Source organism: Protopterus annectens, chromosome 5.part1, assembly GCF_019279795.1.
Source record: "Protopterus annectens isolate FY-2018-M chromosome 5.part1, PAN1.0, whole genome shotgun sequence".
Lineage (NCBI taxonomy): Eukaryota > Metazoa > Chordata > Ceratodontiformes > Protopteridae > Protopterus > Protopterus annectens.
This window is the reverse complement of record NC_056736.1, coordinates 653,046,634-653,065,838: the sequence shown is the minus strand read 5'-3', so window position 1 is coordinate 653,065,838 and position 19,205 is coordinate 653,046,634. Positions and strand designations below refer to the sequence as shown.

The 19,205-nt window shown below is 40.7% G+C and overlaps 1 protein-coding gene across 1 annotated transcript in view; it reads right to left on the bottom strand.

The window, feature by feature from the left end:
• Positions 1–11,704: 11,704 nt before the first annotated feature.
• CDX2 (caudal type homeobox 2) overlaps positions 11,705–19,205 on the bottom strand; it is a 133,434-nt gene continuing 125,933 nt past the window's right edge. The window contains exon 3 of the mRNA XM_044072878.1: positions 11,705–11,918. Coding sequence (XP_043928813.1) covers positions 11,712–11,918 — 207 coding nt within the window. The 3' untranslated portion in view covers positions 11,705–11,711. The remainder of the gene's footprint in view (positions 11,919–19,205) is intronic.

Below are 19,205 nucleotides of genomic sequence, written 5' to 3'. Positions count from 1 at the left end.
CATTGGCAAACCCTGCCCTAGCTTTAGAGAAAAGAGGAAGATGGTAATGCTTAGTAAAGGTGTGGACTAAAGTCCAGGTGGCAGCTTCCAAGATGTCCCTGGTGGGGACTCCTCTCAGGAATGCTGTGGAAGTGGAGGCTGCCCTAGTGGAATGGGTGCGAATAGACTTAGGGGGAGGTTTCCCATGAAATCTGTAGCAGAAATGGATTCAGTATGACATCCATTTGGAGCTGGTTTGCTTGGAAATGGGCTTCCCCACTGCCCCTGGGGCAAAGCTGACCAGAAGTTGGTCTGTTTTTCTGAAGGCTTTAGTACTGTCTAGGTAGTATCTGAGCTGTCTGTGCATACCTGATGAGTGCAGAATTCTTTCCCTCTTATTTTGAGGGTTAGGTAAAAAGGTGGGTAGATGTATGGCCTGTTTGAGAGTCACATCAGATAATACCTTGGGCATAAAGGAGGGGTTAGTCCTCAGGGAAATCCTGTCTGCATGAAAAATGATGAAGGGCTCAATGGCCACCATGGGTGATGTTCAGAAACCCTTCTGGCTGAGGTGAAAGCTACCAGGAAAGCAGTCTTCCAGGAGAGGTATTTTAGTTCTGATGAAGCAGCATGTTCAAAGGGTGGTAAGGTTAGTTTTTCCAAAACATAATTCAGGATCCAGGCTGGTGTGGGTGGCCTTCTGGGAGGTCTGATATTCAAAGCCCCTCTAAGGAACTGCTTAATCAAAGGATGTGAGAACAGGGGAGGATCTGTATTGAAATGAGCTGAAATGGCTGATGCATGGATTTTAATAGAAGAGAAGGAGAGGCCAGAATTTAGTAACTCTGCTAGATAGTCCAGGATAAGAGGGATGGAAGGATGTGAGGAACTGCCCCCTCTAGACTGGTAACAGGAGCAGAATGTTTTCCATTTTTCTGCATAAGATTTTCTGGTGCTGGGACTCATGGCCTCTGTGATAATGTCTAGGACCTGTTTGCTTAACAGGGGCCTCTTGTTTGTTTTTAGGGTATAAGCCATGCTGTCATTTTGAGAGTCTGCAAGTCCAGGTGCAGCAGCACCCCCCCACCCCGCCTGAGTCAAGCGGTCTGAGATGAGAGGAAGCTTCCTGAGGGGCTGAGATGTCAGGCTGTGCAGTAAGGGCTACCAATGCTGCCCTGGGCCAATCTGGACAAATGAGGATGGACTTTGCCCTCTCCTCCCTTATCTTTATCAGTACCTTGGGGATAAGAAGCAGAGAAGTGAAAGCGTACACAAAGAGGGAGTTCCAGGGGAAGGTCAAGGCATCCACCTTCCTTGCTAGCAAGTGATAATCCCTGGTACAGAATTTTTCCAACAGGTGGTTAAAGTGTGAAGCAAAGAGATCCACCTCTGGAGTTACTCACTCCTGAGTGATTTCTTGAAAATAATTTTCTGCTTAGCTACCATTTGTGAGGGTCCAGCAGGTTTCTGCTTAAGTGGTCTGCCAGGGAGTTGTTGATCCCTGGTAGGTATTGGGCTATTAGGTATAATCCCATGGATGAGGCTGTCTGCCAGAGGTTCATGGCTATCCTGCACAGAGGGTAAGATTGGGTCCCTCCCTGTTTGTTGATGAACCACATTACAGTGGTGTTGTCTGTTTTGATAAGGGGGACCCCTGGCCTGAGATGGGATTTGAAGGATATCAGGACCTTTTCTACTGCCATCATTTCCTTTTGGTTGATATGTTAAGGAAGGTGCTGGGCATCCCAAAGGCCTTGGGTGCACCTTCCTGCCAGGTGAGTGCCCCAAGCCATGTCTGAGGCACTGGTGGTGATGGTCGGGCCAGTAGGGCAGATGATGAAGGGGATACCCTTGTTCTTGGCACAGGCCCTTGCCCACCAGAGAAACTTGGCCCTTATACAGGGATCAAAGGGAGAGGGGTCTCTAGAGGCTGAGAGTGCTGACACCAAAGATTCTTTAGATACCACTGAAGTTTCCTCATGTGTAGCCTGGCCAGAGGAATTATAAGGATGCAAGATGTCATGTACCCCAAAGCTTGCAGGAACTTCCTCACTGTGAGGTGACTTCTGGAAGCCAGCTGAGTAAAGTAGAGTGGCAGGAAGCTCTGCTTTTCTGGTGATAGGAAGGCCATTTGAGATGCTGTGTCCAGCAGTGCTCCCAAGAAAATGATCCTCCTGGAGGGAATCTGCTTTGATTTCTTTTCATTGATGGTGAACCCTAAGGAGGTTAGGATGGTTTTGACAAAGAGGAGTTCCTGGAAAACCTTTTCTTTGCACTCTGCCTGAATGAGGCAGTTGTCCAGATAAGGGTAAATCTGAATATTTCTCTGTCTGCAAAATGTTATGGCCAGGGCTAAGCATTTGGTGAATACCCTGGGTGCAGTAGATAAGCCAAAGGGTAGTGCAGAGAAGTGAAAGTGTTGTAAGCCTGCCCTGAAATGCAAGGATTTCCTGCAGGATTCCCTTATGGGAATGTGTAGGTAGGCATACTTTAGGTCTAGAGTCACTAGCCAGGCATTTTTGTCAGCATAGGAAGCAGCTGCTGCAAATATAGCATTTTGAATTTGGGGACCACCAGGGAGGTGTTCAGAATGTATAGATCCAGGATGGGGCACCAAGTGATCTCTTTTCTGGGAACAAGAAATAGTCTGGAATAAAAGCCTTTGCCTGTTTGGTCTGTGGGAATAGGTTCTACTGCCCCCTGGGATATAAGAATTTGGACTTGTTTTAATGCCTCTGCCCATTGATTTGGAGGTACATCTGGATACCCTCTTGGAATTGGGAGTTCGTTGAAAGAGAATTTGCATCCCTGAAAAATTATCTTTAAGACCCATTGGTCTTTGGTTACAAAAAGCCAATTTTCTTTGAAGAGGGAAAGCCTTCCTCCTAGCCTTTGATAAGTGAAAGGAGGGCGGGGGGAGATGAAGTCATTGAGAAGTTTTTCCATAAAAGGGTTGCTTAGAACTCCCTGCCTTAGAGGAGAAGGTCCACTCTTTGGTTCTCTGCTGTCCCTGGGATAAAGGCTTGGGTGGTCTCTCCTGCTGGGCTTACCTTGCCCCTGTCTACTAGCTGCAGGAAAGGACCAGTGCTTAGAGGGGAAATTCCTGCACAACCTGGGAGGTTGGACCTGATAGAAATCTTTTACTGTTTGCGTAGACTTTGCTTTGTCTTCCATCTTTTTAAGCACTTCTTTTGCTTTAATTCCAAACAAGCAGTCCTTATCTAGGGGTGCATCAATAATTTAGACTTGACATGATCAGGGAGAAGATGTTCCTTCAGCCATGCATGTCTCCTAATAACAGATCCTGACACTGCTGCCCTGCTTGAGGCTTCTAGTGTATCATATCCAGAGTGCAAAGAGTATTTGGCCACTTGACAAGTAGAGTGCAGTAAATCTGCTAACTCCTTAGAATTGGCACAGTCAGGAAAGGAAGAAATCTTTTGGTTTAATAGTTCCAAAGTGTGTTGTTGATATTTTAACATATAGAACTGACAGTTGAGTTGCTCTAATAGCTAAGGTTGCAGAGGTGTATAATTTTTTACCCCATCTGTCCAGAGCTCTGGATTCCTTGTCAGAAGGGATAGGATTCTTTGCAGAACTAACGTTAGATCCTTTAGGTCCATGTGTAATGACCTCCAGGTCTGCAGCAGGATTTCTGTACAGGTATTTGTGAGAATCCAGCACTAAGTAATACCTGTCAGGTTTAGTGGGAGCAGGTGGGAGGGCATCAGGGGCTAAGCTGGATTCATAGAAAACATCATTACCACTTCTAAAATAGGGGGGATGGCCAGGGGTCTGTGCTGGGGCAGGTCTAGAAACTCTCTTAGTCTTTTCTTAGATTGAGGGAAGTCCTGAGATTCCCAGTGGAAATGTTCCCTGAGGGTGTGATGGGTTTCCCCAAAGGAAAGGTCTTCTGGTGGGGAGGCAGAGGGAATGGATTCCTCTGCATCTAAGTCTTCATAAGCAGAAAAAGGCTGTTGTTCCTCTTCAAAAACTGAATAATCAGATTCCTCAGAGTTCTGTTCTGACAGTATTTCAGGAGAAGGGTGTATTTTCCTTTTAGAAGATGTGGCCTGACTACCCCTGATAAGAGAGATAAGCTCTTCCATCATCTTAAGCATTTGTGCTTGGGGAGATGGAGCAGGAGTAAGACGCAGACTAGAGGTAGCTTTCCTAGGAGTGGCCTGGCTTCTAGGCCTAACAGAATCCATCAGTCTGAGAGAAGAGGTAGTCAGATGAGATGATGTCGGTTTCTGTCTAGAATCGATAGTGTGAGGGGCCTCCTCGGAAGCCAGTGCCTGTGTTGTGGCTCCGGACCCAACTGAGGTAGAGACAACCAAAGGCTCAGAAGATGAAGAAGATTTCTGTGGCATACCAGACTCCAAAAGGGTCTTGGTAGAGGCCTGCATAGATATCGTATTGGACATCAGGGGCTGCAAAAGTGCCTCACTGAATTCCGGAGAACTGACAACCTGCTTACTGGTAGAGTCGTTGGAAGGCTTAGCCTTGTGTGGTCTGTTTCTACTTCTATCTCTATGTTTTTTTGGAATGTCTATGGATTGCTGGCTGATGAATGCCATTTTGAAATGTGAAGATGGAAGATGAAAATACTTATCTACAATAAGAGCTCTACAACGAATTGTTCTCACGTTGAAGAGGGCACAGAACCAGCAATGGGGGATGTTGTGGTCTGGGCCTAAACAAGTGATGCAGTATGAATGGAAGTCTCAGGGTGGGATATGTTTTCCACAGACGAGACAATTGTTAACTTTTTCTGACATCAGTCAGTGCAAAAAAAAAGGATCCCCAATGGGGTATTTGGCTTTAGACGTTTTCAGCTGAAAATTCGAACTCTCGTAGCGACCAACCGGCACACTTGCAAACTGCTTCTGCTACGGGCTCCATGGCAAGAAAGACTGATGTAATGGTGTTGGCTGCCTTGCTTTCTAGCACTGATGACCTGACATCAGTCAACAAGTGACAGCAGCTGATGTAGAAAAACACTGACTCTGGTATTCGAGCTGGTCGAGGGCTACCACAGCAGGGATAACCCACAGGTGATGACTGCAACAGTGAAACATGAAGAACATCTAAGGTTACAAAGTATGCCCTCTTAGTTACAGGATAACCAGAATGGCTGTGCCTAACCTATTACTGTTAATGGAAACAAGACTTCTGGACACAAAAGTATGTTACTGCAAGCAGATGTATTCATGAACAGGATACACCAACACATCAAGACTCACCAGTAAAGCAAAATATATTTACTTATTCTTTGTGAACTATGTTAGTCTCACTAGGCATGTGCCCTCTTTTCAGGGAAAACTCAAAGTGGCCAAGCCACTGGGGAACTTCACCTACTCTGTTTGGTATTTCCTATGCGTGCCAGGCTTGAGGGTAGTCACTTTTCAGCGCAGGAAAGGATGGAGTCTACTGAACAGATGTCTGCTCTAGATGTGGTTCAAATTACTGAACTTGAAAGAAGACGGGTTATCAAATGAAAACCTGCTTAAGTTGTTGGAAAAAAATGAACCTGCTACTAACAAAGCTTCATCTTTGAGTCAAATAGTTGATCAGCATACTGCAGAAGGAGGAGAAGCCTCCCTTCCTATGTCAAAGGATAAAGGTCATAGTTTACATTTTGGATCAGTTTACACTACACTGACTCCATCTGTAGGCAAAGAGCTTGCTGCTTCTGGGAATAGTCTTTTTCCAAATCAGCTTCTATTACTGATTCTTCTATTTCACAACATGCAAGAAAACTGCCTGTAGTATGAATGAAGTAATTAACAGGTATGCAATTTGGGACAATATTTTTCTCCTCTTGGATTTACTGCTAAAGAAATTCAGGCTTTTATACATGCTGGTAAAGATACATTTTACAATTTGACTTTTGAAACTTTTGCACTTGCTACAGATTTTATGGCTAAATGTGACTTAAAGAAACTTTGTACTCCTTGGGCACAGTGCAACATTCAGGGTTTAAGTATCAGCCAAAAAAGACATATTATTCTGTAATTTAGGATTACTGAGGCGAACCTGCTCAGATTCAGTCTCATTTTCCTACATTATACCATTCAGTGAGCTGGCTCAGATTCAGTCTTTTCTACATTATGCCATTCTGTCAGCTGGCTCATATTCAGTCCTTTTCACATGATGCTATTTTGTGAGCTGTCTCAGTTTCAGTCTCACTTTCCTACCCTATGCTATTCTGTGAGCTGGCTCAGTTTCATTCTCACTTTACAACATTATGCCATTTTGTGAGCTGGCTCAGATTCAGTCTCACTTTACTACATTATGCCCTTCTGTGAGCTAGCTCAAATTCAGTCTCACTTTCTCACATCATGCCATTCTGTGAGCTGGCTCAGATTCAGTCTCACTTTCCTACATCATATCATTCTGTGAGCTGGCTCAGATTCAGTCTCACTTTCCTACATTATGCCATTCTGTGATCTGTCTCAGATTCAGCCTCACGTTTCTACATTATGCCATTCTGTGAGATGGCTTAGATTCAGTCTCACTTTTCTACATTATGCCTTTCTAGTTTGAGCAGAAAAAAATGTATGATGATGGAAAAATATGGACAGGTGCTTGGGAAACCTGCACAATACTGAAAATGCCTGCAATACAGTTTGTGGACATTTTAGTGTGTTTACTCTCTCTGGTTACAGTGCATTTGTGTATTATAAGGGACAACCAAAGACTTGTTTTCAATGTGGCTCTCATCAGCATTTAATACAAGCATGCCCTAAGAGAAACAGTGGTCAGTGTAGGGAGTTTGGACATACTATTAATAACTGTAAAATATTTGTAGAAAATGCAAGAGTACTTAGCATGTTGTGGTCTGACTCCTGTCAAATTAAATTGTTAGATAAGTAACAGCCCTTACCTATTAGTACTATGGTTCCATTAAGTATTGCAGAAATATCAGAGATTAAGACAGATATGCATAATGTAATGAGAGAAGACAGTGACATAAGTGAGCAAATCACACACAGTACTAATGCTACAGATGATGTAGATGATGAAAGTGGCCAGGTAGACATGGCTTCTATAGAAAATGAGCTTAGTGACAACACTGTCAGTGCTTTCATATTATTGGTTAAAAAGGTTATGAAAAGAAAATTGAAGAAAGATAATAGGCTACAAGATAAAGGGGAAGGGATAACCTAACTATACGTTTCCTTAATGTTAACATAGAGGATTATGATTGGATTGTCAATCATAACCCGCTTATTATGTGTTTGAGACACGGATACCAAGAAATTCACCTTGAAATTGTAGCTCAAGAGTTAAGAAATTCAGACATTTTAGAGGTACAAGCCATACAGGGCAGAAATACAAGGAAAATCAGGTACTTTTCTTTAGTTTTGCACAACATACCTGATTTTCCTTGTATTTTCTCTGCCCTCAATATGCACCTCTCAACCTGTTAGCTCAAGAAAACTGGAAAGCCTTAGTATATATTAATAGAAGAAAGTCTGGGCAACCAGGTTTTTTTCTGTTGGTATATGCTCAATTTACAATGGGCATGCTGGCTGGGCTGACCAATCAGTGTGCATGTTTTTGAATGTTAATGACCTGTCATTGTATAATAAAGTGAATAGAACTCTCAGAGCTGTTACTGGAAATTATGAAAGTGCAGTCATGCCTGATCACATCATCATGCAAAAAAAAAAAAAAAAAAAAAAACAAGTGTTAGACATTAGAGCTGAACCATGCATGACACCCAGGTTCCAGACAGAACTTATCAGTGGCCCTGCTGCCATTGTTGCCTGTGTCAATAAAGTCTGAAATAGCCACAAAATAATTACATAATTTGCTTTTCCTTGAAGGAAAAGCCTTCTTGTAGCACAGTTGCACAACACACTTTTAATTCTGGCCATGGTGATTTATCTTTCAGTTGTTTACTCATCTGTGATTTCCTGAAGAAGTGATCAATACAGACCCAGCTTTGCAGGACTGAACTGCTAGCTTAGGTCTTATGTACAGAAATGCCTCTGAGGTGAAGTAACTGCCATTTTCAAACTCTTTAACCAAATGATAGAAACAGAGAAGATCATTGTTCGGAGGTTTTATGCTGCTAAATGGGGGCAAGTGTGCTACTGACCACCATTTAAAAAGCTTAAAATGTTGCAGGGTTAAGGTACATCAAATGCAACACTAGTATTTGACATAATTGAATCAGACCTTAAAAGAAGAAAATGATCTTCAGCAAAAATCCTTGCAGCCATGAAGCCAAACTGCTACAGAATTCTGAAAGCCTCCTGTTAAACGCATTTTCTTCACCCTGTAGAAGGCAGACATTTTGTGCGTGTGTCATGTCATTTCAAGTATTCAGTGTATGTAGTAAGGCGGACGTAGCCTGCATACCTATAAGGCTGTCACTGCCGTCCAGCTCTTTTTTAACCGTCACAATTACAGAAGTGGAGGAATGCACTTTTATCATTACTATTTTAACAGAACAGACAGTCATCAAATGGGCAACTACATGATAAATAAACGGACAGCATGTAAAGCATAATTTACAAATAAAAAAATGAATTTTAAACTGGAAACTCTGGAGTGCTTTGTATTACATAACTCATATTATAAAATGTGTTTTTAACACTTAACAACTATCACATTTTCAGAAATGAACTCAAAACCTACCTGCTAAAATAAGCCCAGTGTGTGTGCTTCTCCAATGCCATGTCACTCAGACCACATGACACACTCTCTGTCTTTACAGAGCCACATTCTACTCCGCCTCCCTGCGTTCCTATTATTTCTCTGAATTAACTATACAAGTTGTATATAGTGTGTATTTTCACTTGTTTCCTATAGATGTATGCTGTAAAGCTTTATCTCTGCAATAGTATCTTAAAATGTTATACTGCTTATTATCTCTTAAAGATCATGTGTGCACACAGCCATTAAGTTAAACTTAACAGTGTCATAGGTGTGCATGTTTTAACCATCCAGTTCTTCAGGGTTTAGTCATTTATCTTTTTTTAATTTCTGTATTATAATCTAAAAAGTCAGTAGCTTCTGATGCAGTAAATGTGACATTATGTCATTATGCTCATTGTCTAGGTGACATGAAGATAGATTACTGCTGCGTTTACTGCCACTATGTGTGTGTGTGTGTGTGTGTTTGTGTTATCTCATGGTGTTTATGGAAAAAAAAAGGAAGAAAGAAAGAAAGGAAAATATGGCGAGTTTAAAAGCTACTCTGATGAGGAAGTAAGCGATCATCTTAGGGAGGAACAGGGCAGGGAAACATATTGTTCACCTATATGCAACAAGCACATACTTTTTCGAGCATACAAACCTTGTTTTCATGAAATGCCAAACATCTCTGATTTTGTCTCATATTTTTATGTGTTGAGTGCTGCAGTTGTAAAACAGAAATAGGCATTTACAGTTCAGACTTCATATTCTCAGAAATCTCTTTTCAGCTTTTCCAACCCCGATGAGATGTCACCACGTTGGTAAGCAAGTGCTACATCCTCCAAACTCTGAATCAAATACAAACCATGTCACTGTGGTGAAGGTGTTTTTTCTGCATATTTTTTTTTTACTTAAAAAGCACTGGTGCTGTAGTTTCTTACAACAGGATCAAAGTGAAGTAAACAAAGAAATGCACCCACAAACAAAAATTAAGTTAGATGCATTCAGGTATGGTTGTGTGCAAATGAACTTTAAATATGTTGTTCTGTAGTTCAGTAGCATAACAATTTTAAAATGTAACTTTAGAGAGAAGAACCCCAAAAATATATATACATTTTATCTGTACTATAATTCAGCATAAGTATAAAAAATGTAAATATTTATAGTGTATAAAACAAGGTAAGTGGAAAGTGGGTTGGTAAAAGCTAGGCAAACAAATTAAAATAAATAAAATAGTAAGTCATTAACAACAACAAAAACTCTAAAGGCAGAACTTGAAGAATGACAAACTTGTGTAAGCAAGTATAGTGTTCTTACCCAGCCATTCATTCATGAGCTTTAAACCAACAGTGCAGTTTCTATAAGTAAATTGATATGTTATCGAAACACAGCTGCATAAAATTAGTATCATGCAAGCAGCTAGTATTTTAATTTTCACTAACGAATAACTTAATAATGAAATAATTTAAGTTGTCTGCATTCTTCACAACTGCTTTTTTTACAAAGAAAATTCCCTAATTACAGCAAAGGAGAGTAGGCAGTGCTCCAGTTGTGTCCAAAGAGGTGGGAAGTTCACAATAGGATGAGTAATAGTACATACACAATGGCAGAGCTGAGTGCTTTTTAAATACGTTTTAATGAACGATGCAAAATTATCAACTTAACACCTTATATTTGCTTTGAATGAATCTTGAACAACACTAAGATCATAATATGTGGTTCTTTCTTACATGCGTGCTAGTCTGTTTCCCTGTTTGTTTTTCAACATATGGTTCTAGTGACTGTATAAATGGCCCTTTCATTTGAAGTCACTCATTCAGGGCAGAATTGTTTGATAAATGTCACTCCAAATGCTAAAAGGTTCTGTTCTATAAAGTTCACATACATAATAAGCCTTTTGCACTCCGGTTCTTTAAGTGATTCAGAAAGGAAAAAGAGAAACTCTGCACCCTCCCTGGGAGGAAGGGTGGCCTAATGGTTAAGGTGTTTGCCTTGTAAATACAAGGTGCAGGGTTTGAGTCTCACAAGAGATAATTGGCTAGGCTTGCAAGGGCAATTAGCTTAGTATTAATCTATGAACCTATACTCCAGCAGCCTATCTTACTTATAAGTGGGAATGAATGTAGCATAACAGAACAAATAAACAGGGGACTTCTTTCTAATACACTGGTATACATCACTTGACAAAACACTGGAAAAAAGATATTTGAATTAATGAATCTTTACCTGATGAATAAGAAACTTGTAACTTTAACTCAATGCAGTTTTGTGACTGTAGCTGAAACTCTGCTGCCATAAAGATTTTTAGAGAAGAACATGTGATGAAAATTTAAAATAAGGAAAATGCATTTCTTCTGTGATGTCACAGACTTCTTAGTATTTCAGATGGGAAACACCAGAGAATGTATTTGTGCATTCTTTTTGATCGAATCTAGCCAGTCCGTGTCAGTCTGCATATCTCCTTGTTTATGTTAAAGACCTTTAGCACATTTATCACACATTAACCACCAGGCTGCTGAACTTTTGAACCTTTCAGAGAGTATTGCAATAGTCTGTCAACAGATATATCACAAATTAAAAAAATGAAAAATGCATATAACGTGTAGAATTTGGCTGTGTTTAGCTTGTTTTAAATAGATTTTACTAATGGTGTTCATTAATAATTACATTCAGCATCATCCCTGAGATTTAAGTACTCAAAACCTGAAAAATTCTGTTATATACAATAGTAAGCTCCCATATTCCTGATGCATTTTAAGCACACAGTCAGAACTTCCAAGCATACTGAACTGGAATAAAGGGTGTCTTTTGCATCCAGTTCTGATTCTCTAGACCTCACCCATAGAGCGAAGATATTTAGTATGTTCAGTTTAATGCCGTCTATCCCCAAAACAGAGAAGCCTTTGGCTTATATTAGCAACTGCATAGTATATCTGTTGAGAATGTCAGTCACCTCTGGGGAATTTCTAACCTTCTGTTGCTATCCATTTGAGCTGGAAAACAATCCTCTTTTCTTTGCGATCTTGTAAGGCTGACCATTCTCTGTAGACATTATTTATTTTTTTCCTGTGATCTACACTTCATTGTGGAATATGTGCCTGTAAACTTCCAGAACTGGATTCAAGGATTCCACCATTGCTAATAGGGACTAAAGGCACTGAACCCAGAGAAGACAGTGGACTCATCTGGTCTGAACCACTGTGTATTTGGCCAGATTGAGACTGTTGTAATTTCTTCTTGTTCATCTTCCTTTCTTTTGCTCTTCTGTTTTGAAACCATATTTTTACCTGTAGTAAACATACAAACAAATATAACGGTTTATGTAGACCTTTACACAGACACTAGATGCAGTTTTATTTAAGAAACAAATGTGTCAAAATATTGCAGCTTATTCCTGGGCAAACATTTATTTTACCTTACCCTAATGGCTAGAATACTAGCAACCACAAACAGCTAAATCTTAATGATATAGAAATGGTCTTGCTACTCACTTTACAATATTGTTTAAAAATTCATACAACTTGCAAATTTATAAAAGTACTTGTGTTCGCCCTGCATTGTTCCCTGACAGCCCTGATTATTCTAACTCCTTGTACTTCTAGGCAATGTTCATTACCTTCCTTCAGCACAATGCATGCACGCGCTCGCGTGCACGCACGACACACACACACACACACACACACACACACACACACACACACACACGCACACATATATACACACACACACACACACACATGCGCACACACACAAACACACACACACACACACACACACACACACACACACACACACACACACACGCACACACACACACACACACACACACACCAGTGGTGTATTATGTATAACGTGGGCATCAGGTGATTTTCAAACTATGCCATTTATCCACACACATAATGTTTTGTTTTGGAAAAGCATACATGCACTTGGTCAGTCACCTTCCTGATTTAAGACTATTCAATGTGCTGTCATAATAATCTACCATTGTCCATATCCATCATGTACAGTCACTTGACTGTATACAGCATAACTGTCCAGATGTGATAAAAAATGATCGCATACACAAATGCACAGTTGTCCCTTTCTAATTTCTCCAAGTCTTTTGGGTTACTAATACCATGACAGGAATGGACCCCATTCCTAAGTCAAAGTATAATTAAAGTTCATGAAATTAGTATTGTTTCAGTCTTTGATGTCAGCCAGAAGGGCTCTTCGCAGCACCCACAATGTGCCCAGCAATGACTCCTGCAATTTGTGTGGAGTTACAGGTATTGGTGACATATATAAATACAAATGTAGATTATTTTTTATAAGACCCATTGCTCCTACTAGTATTGGAACTGTTTGGGTATCTTTCTTCCACATTGCTCTCATTTTTGCCTGCAAATCCTGATATTTTATGACTTTGTGCTCTAACTCTGTACATAAGACACTGTAGTACTGGGTATAGTGATTTCAATGATCAGTGCTACTTTTTGTCTTCTTTTCATGGACCAATTTATCTGGTTTTCTCACGTCTGTCTTTTGAACTGTTGGTAATGGGTGAACCCATGTAATGTAGACTTCATCACTGTCTGTGATGCTTTGTGGCTCATGTTTCCAGCGTTTTTCAGCTACTTCTGTATTCTAAGGTTTGCACAGTTCCCAGTGCAACAGTGCCTTTCAGTATACAGTCCTTCTGTCATTAATATGTCACAACCAGCAACAATTTGTGCAACTGTTTCCAATTCTGTTTTACAAAATCTACATTTGTCTGTTTCTCCCACATGTTCAATGAACTTTGTAAACCAACTTTTACATAATCCACTATCTTGTGTCGCCTGTATTAACCTTTCATCTTTTGGTTTGAATTTGCTTCTCCTTAACCATTCCTGCATTCGATCCTGATCAACATGAAGTTGTTCCAGGAGTTTTCTACATTTGCAACTATATTTATGCACTTTCCTCATTTCTTGCCTTCTCATCTGGTCCTTCACCTTACAGTCTTTCTTTTGTTTTTTTTTTTTGACACATTCAGTTGCTGCCTGATTTTTATCTACTTCTGGTTTGATTTCCATTCCTGCTTGATGCTGATATGCTTCTGCTAGACTAAGCATGGAAGTCATCTTAGTCTTATTCTCCTCATGTTTCAAAACTTTCACTGTGTTTGGGTCTTGTGAGGTCATCGTATATGTATGTAGTCCCATGATTGCAGATCTATACATGTAATAATTTTCGAGGAGGCCCATAACTCTTTCAGAACAGGGAATATATAATCTTGGTATGCACTGATTTTTATAAATCATTTGATGAGCTTGAAGCATCCTTCTTGTTTTCCTGTCTAATCTATCCAAAACCTTTTGGGGCCAGTCATTCACTCCAAAACTGTAAGTTAGGACAGGAAGAGCAAATTGGTTTATAGCTTGAACTTTGTTCCTAGATGTCAACACTGTTTTCAGGATCAATTTAAGTCTTCTAAAATATTCCTTGCTAAGCTTTATTCACATTTGTTCATGTTTTATTGTTGATTCTTTATCAGTTCCTAAATATGTATACACTCCCTCTTGCTCAAGTTCCTTTATATCACAGTCTTGTCCCAAACTGATGTTTTCCTGGTGCTGCAGTTTTCCTGCTTTAAAGGTTGCTTTTGAAAATTTATCAAGACCAAATGACATTCTTATATCATGTGAAAAAGTTTTGACTACTTGCAGTTGTGCTTTCAGTTCTTAATCTGATGAATTATACAGTTTTAAATCATCGACAAAGAGAAGATTAGTCTACATTTTGTTGCTTTCTGGGAGCCAAATTATAGCCATGACCTAAGCTGTTAAACAGACAGTTTAATGGGTTAAGGGCAAGGCAAAAGAGCAGCGGTGACAGAGAGTCACCCTGGAATATCTCCCTTTGGATTTTTATTCCTGAAATAATAATTTGTCCTTTATCTTGGCTTAACTGCAAAGTGGTTTGCCACAGTTTTATGGTCACTGTGATGTAGTTTATCACTGTAGGGTATATCTTATACATTTTAAGCACTCTTTTATTCATGAATGTGGGATACTGTCAAATGCTTTTTTGTAGTCTATCCATGTCAAACTTTGATTCTTCCCCTTTTTACAGTTCTAAACTATGACTTTATTTAACAACAAATGATCCTTTGTTCCATATGACTTTCTTTTCTTACCCTTTTGTTCTATTGCTATAATTGAGTTTTCTTCTAAATGACTATAAACTCTGTCGACATCAATTCCAGTGTATAGTTTATATGTTGTCAGAAGGCAAGTTATTGGTCTGTAGTTTTTAGGGTAGCTTGCAGGTTCACTTAGGTTAGGTTTTGAAACCATTGTATACAAAATCCTTGTAGTATTATTTTTCGGATTTGAAGATCATTACTTCTTCGACTTTGATAGTAGCACTAAGTCATCTGGCACTGAGTACCTTAGAACCAAAGGATTCTTAGAGCTAAAGCATCAAAGCTGGCTCTGGGGCTTTGGAATAGACTCTGAAGCTGTCAGAGCCATCTCTTTCCCTAGGATCCTCAGTGTTAAATAGCTTGGTTCAGACTCCCTCCTCAGGTGGGTACATGTCAGGAGCCGATGATCTGAGAGGGTCTTTTGTTGGATCCTTCAGTTTCTGCTCCCTTAGGTGCTCTGCTTTCAAGATAGTGGAGAGAGTCTTCCCTATGCCTAGAGAACAGACAACCCCTCTTGGATCAGACTTCTTTATCTCATTCAGTTTTCCATCCTGTGCCTTGTTCATCTATTCCACAGGGGCAGTCGATCCGAGCCAGCCTCCAGGTCATCCATCAGTGTATTGTTGTCTCTTCCAACACCTCCATGGAGCATCCTACTGAAGAGGTTCCTCAGAAGAGAACATGGAAGAGGAGGCACATAGTCCCCACAAGAGTCTGTCATTAAAGACACCGACTTTCATGAAGGGGAAGAGTCCCCTAGATCACCATCTGATGATGTCTCTTTTGGAGACATCTTGTAACTCCTTAAACAAAGAGGTTGTTGGTCTCCAGATCACCCCTCCCAAGAGGATTCAGTGTTTCTGGAGGCTTTTGGGTCTGGCCAATCTACCTCCTGGTGACTCCATCTGCCAATGAGCTTGTAGACTTTGTCTCTCAGTGGGTGTGGAAGGAACCAGACACTGTCGAGCGTATTCCTAAGAGACCAAACAAAATCCTTGCACCTCCAAAAGATTGTCTACACTGAAGTAAAGGAGTGCCCATTGATGCCATGGTTTTTGCATCAGCCAAAAGAAAGGAACTAGTTCTGCTCTCCACTCCCCTAGCAGGGAGTCTATGGCACTGGACAGGTTTGCAAAGTGTGTCTATGCATCAGCGACCTTCGCTTTAAGGTCACCGAATTATTTGGCACATTTTACCAGACTTCAAAGAGAATTGATCAAGGAGATTACTAAATCTTTTTTGGGGTCCATGTCCTCCAAGGAAGGGAACACTGTTTCCTCACAACTGGCTACCCTTCAATCAATAGCTAATTGATCCATGAGGTTTATCTCTCATGCTGCTGAAGGTACCTCACTGGCTGTGAGTTCAGGCATTACCATTAGCAGACATGTCTAGATGCACTTGTGTTTTGTCAATGTATCTTTTGATGGAACCTTACTGTTTGGCTCCAAGATAAAAGACACACCCACTAGGTGTGAACAAGAAGGGAAGACCCTGCCTGCTGTAGGCATATGCTTTTCTACTCCTCAAAGGTCTTTTTCTAGGAACCAACAGGTTGGTAGAAAGATGCAGTTCAAAAGCTCCAAGGGTCCCTTTCAAGATCCATGTGGGGAGATAGTTCCACCAGGGGTAAAGGGGGAACTCAAATGGAAAACACTGTCCCTGTGGCAGAGGTGGTCTGCATAACCAGGGATCTAGAAATTCTTTCTCCAACAGATCCTACCAGCGCTCCTGAACAGAAGCCTGACTGTCCATCTCTGAAGGCAGTCGGGGGCATCTATCCCTGCACCAGATAGCCTGGGTAGACATCACAAAAGACTTATGGATGTGGAGGATTACATCCAGAGGTTATACTGCACCACTTTCCAAATCTACCCTCCAGCAGTTCAAAAGAAAATTCCCAATGTTCCACCCAGTCAGAGGGAACAGCTTCTCTAGAGATAAACAAGCTGCTAGAAATAAGAGTCATCCAAGAGGTCCCCCCAGACCAGAGAGAGAATCCAGAACTTATTCAAGATTTTTTTTTGTGTCAAAAAAGACAGGGGGCTTGAGACCAATTTATGATCTCAGCAGATTAAATCAATCTGTTCGGTATACAAAGTTCTGGATGAGCACAGTTCAGTCCATTCTGCCATTTTTGAAAAAGGATGAATGGATGTGCTCTGTATATCTTCAAGATGTGTACTATCACATCAAAATGAACAGGTGCTCCAGAAGATACCTACACTTCTGGCTGGGAGCCAGTCATTACCAGTTTAGAGCATTGCCCTTTAATCTCAACACAGCCCCAAGGGTGTTCACCAAATACATAGCAGTTGTAGCAGCTCTTCCAAGCCTACTGGGATTCCAAGTGTTTCCATATCTGGACAACTGGCTCCTGACTGCTCCAACCAGGCATCAACTGAGTCAAGCAAGGGGCTATTTACTCTTGGTATGCTCCCATCTGGGGATATCTGTCAGTTACAACAAATGTCAACTCACTCCAACTCACAGATTGGAATTCATCAGTACTAATCTCGATACTGCCAGCCAAAAAGATTCTCTTCCTCATTCTCAAATACAAATAATTCAGTCCAGGTCAAAAACATAATTCAAAATTCTTCTTTTCCAGCACATCTGATACTTCAAGTCTTGGGATCCATGGCAGTGGCAGTCACCCTTGTACCACTGGCTAGCTTCCATATGTGAATCCTTTAATGTACACTCACTACGAAATGGTCTATTCTTCAGCACCCATTATCCAGGCCAGTCCAAATTATTCAAACTTTCAATAATTACCTTATATGGTGGATCCACTCCAATCAACTTCACAAAGATTCTTCTTTTGTTCTCCCTCAACCCAAGACCACAGTGACCATGGACACCTCTCAGCTCGGGTGGGGAGAGCATTTCCTGGGAAGGATGGTCCAAGGCACATGGTCTCTCAAAGAGGCCAAGATGCATATCAATGTCCTGGAGATGACAGCTCTCCTCATAGAATTGTAGACTTTTACAGACACTCCCCCAGTCAAGACTACTACAACTCAGATGAACAATATGTCCGTAGTCTGGTACATCAACAAAGAGGGGGAACCAAATCTTACATTTTTTGATGAAAAGCTATGAGAGTATGGCAATGGATGATCTTTTCCAATCGCTTTCTGATAGCAATGGACATCCCAGGGAAATCCTACATGATTGCAAACATGTTAGGCAGGTCCATTTTTATACGTCATGAGTGATCTCTCAATGTCAACAGTGGAGATAATTGTCCATCATTGGGGCCAGCCATGTTACAGTCTTTTTGTCTCTGTCCTCAGAAATAAATGTAGCAGGTTCTTTGCTCTGATCCCCCCACCGGGGAAGTCACCAGGAGGTGCTGTACTTCACACTTAGCCCCTGGTCTCCTTTACTGTTATTTCTTGTTACCCCTCATTCCCATATTTCTAAAGAAAGCATCCCAGCTGAAGAGCACAGTTATCCTGACTGCCCCTTACTGGCCTCATCAGATTTGGTTTCCCTTCCTTTGGCCTCATCTTCTTCATCCCTCTTGGATTCTGGATCTGACTCCAGATCTTCCATCTCATCCAACAGGCATGACTCACTTAGATGTGGCAGGTCTCAAGCTAACCGCATTGTTTTTCCAGTTCCATTAATGGCTAGACAGCCCAGGGTCTCTTCTCCCAGCCATCATATTTTATTATTTTCCCCCATAAAGCTTCCATTTGAAAGATTTAGAAGAGTAATCAAAAAAATATTTGCTCTTTGGGCCCTTGGCAAAAACTTAGATCCCTTTTCAGTTCCAGTTTTAAAAGTCCTTGACTTTTTAGTGACAATTTTCAATGAGGGTCCTAGTTTCTCAGCTATTACAGTACAATTAGAAGCCATTTCCAATGTTCATATCAGAGTAAATAATTATACTTTAGCTTCCTCCAAGATCTGCAAAGCTTTTGTAAGAGAAATTTTTTACTTAGACCTCCTTTAAAGGATCCTACCCCGCCTTGGGACTTAAACATCATACTTCATGCCTAGACTCAGTCTCTCTTTGAACCTTTGGCTAAATCTGATCTAAAGTTTTTGACGTGGAAAAATGTTTTCTTAGTTGCTATTACATCTGCCAGGAGAGTGTCTGAACTTCAAGCATTGTCTTCTAAGCCTCCTTATTTAATTTTTCACAAAGATAAGATCTCTCTACAGACCAATCCTTCCTTTTTGTCAAAGGATGTATCGGAGTCTAATATTAATCAGGTTATTAATCTCCCAGTGTTCTTTCCCAATTTTTCGAACAAAGGCAAGTATTTGTTACACTTCATAGATGTGCACAGACAATTACATTTCTACCTTTACAGAACCAAAGACCTGAGAAAGTCCAAGCAATTGTTTGTTTCTTTTTCTGATTCAAAACTAGGCAAACCAGTTTATT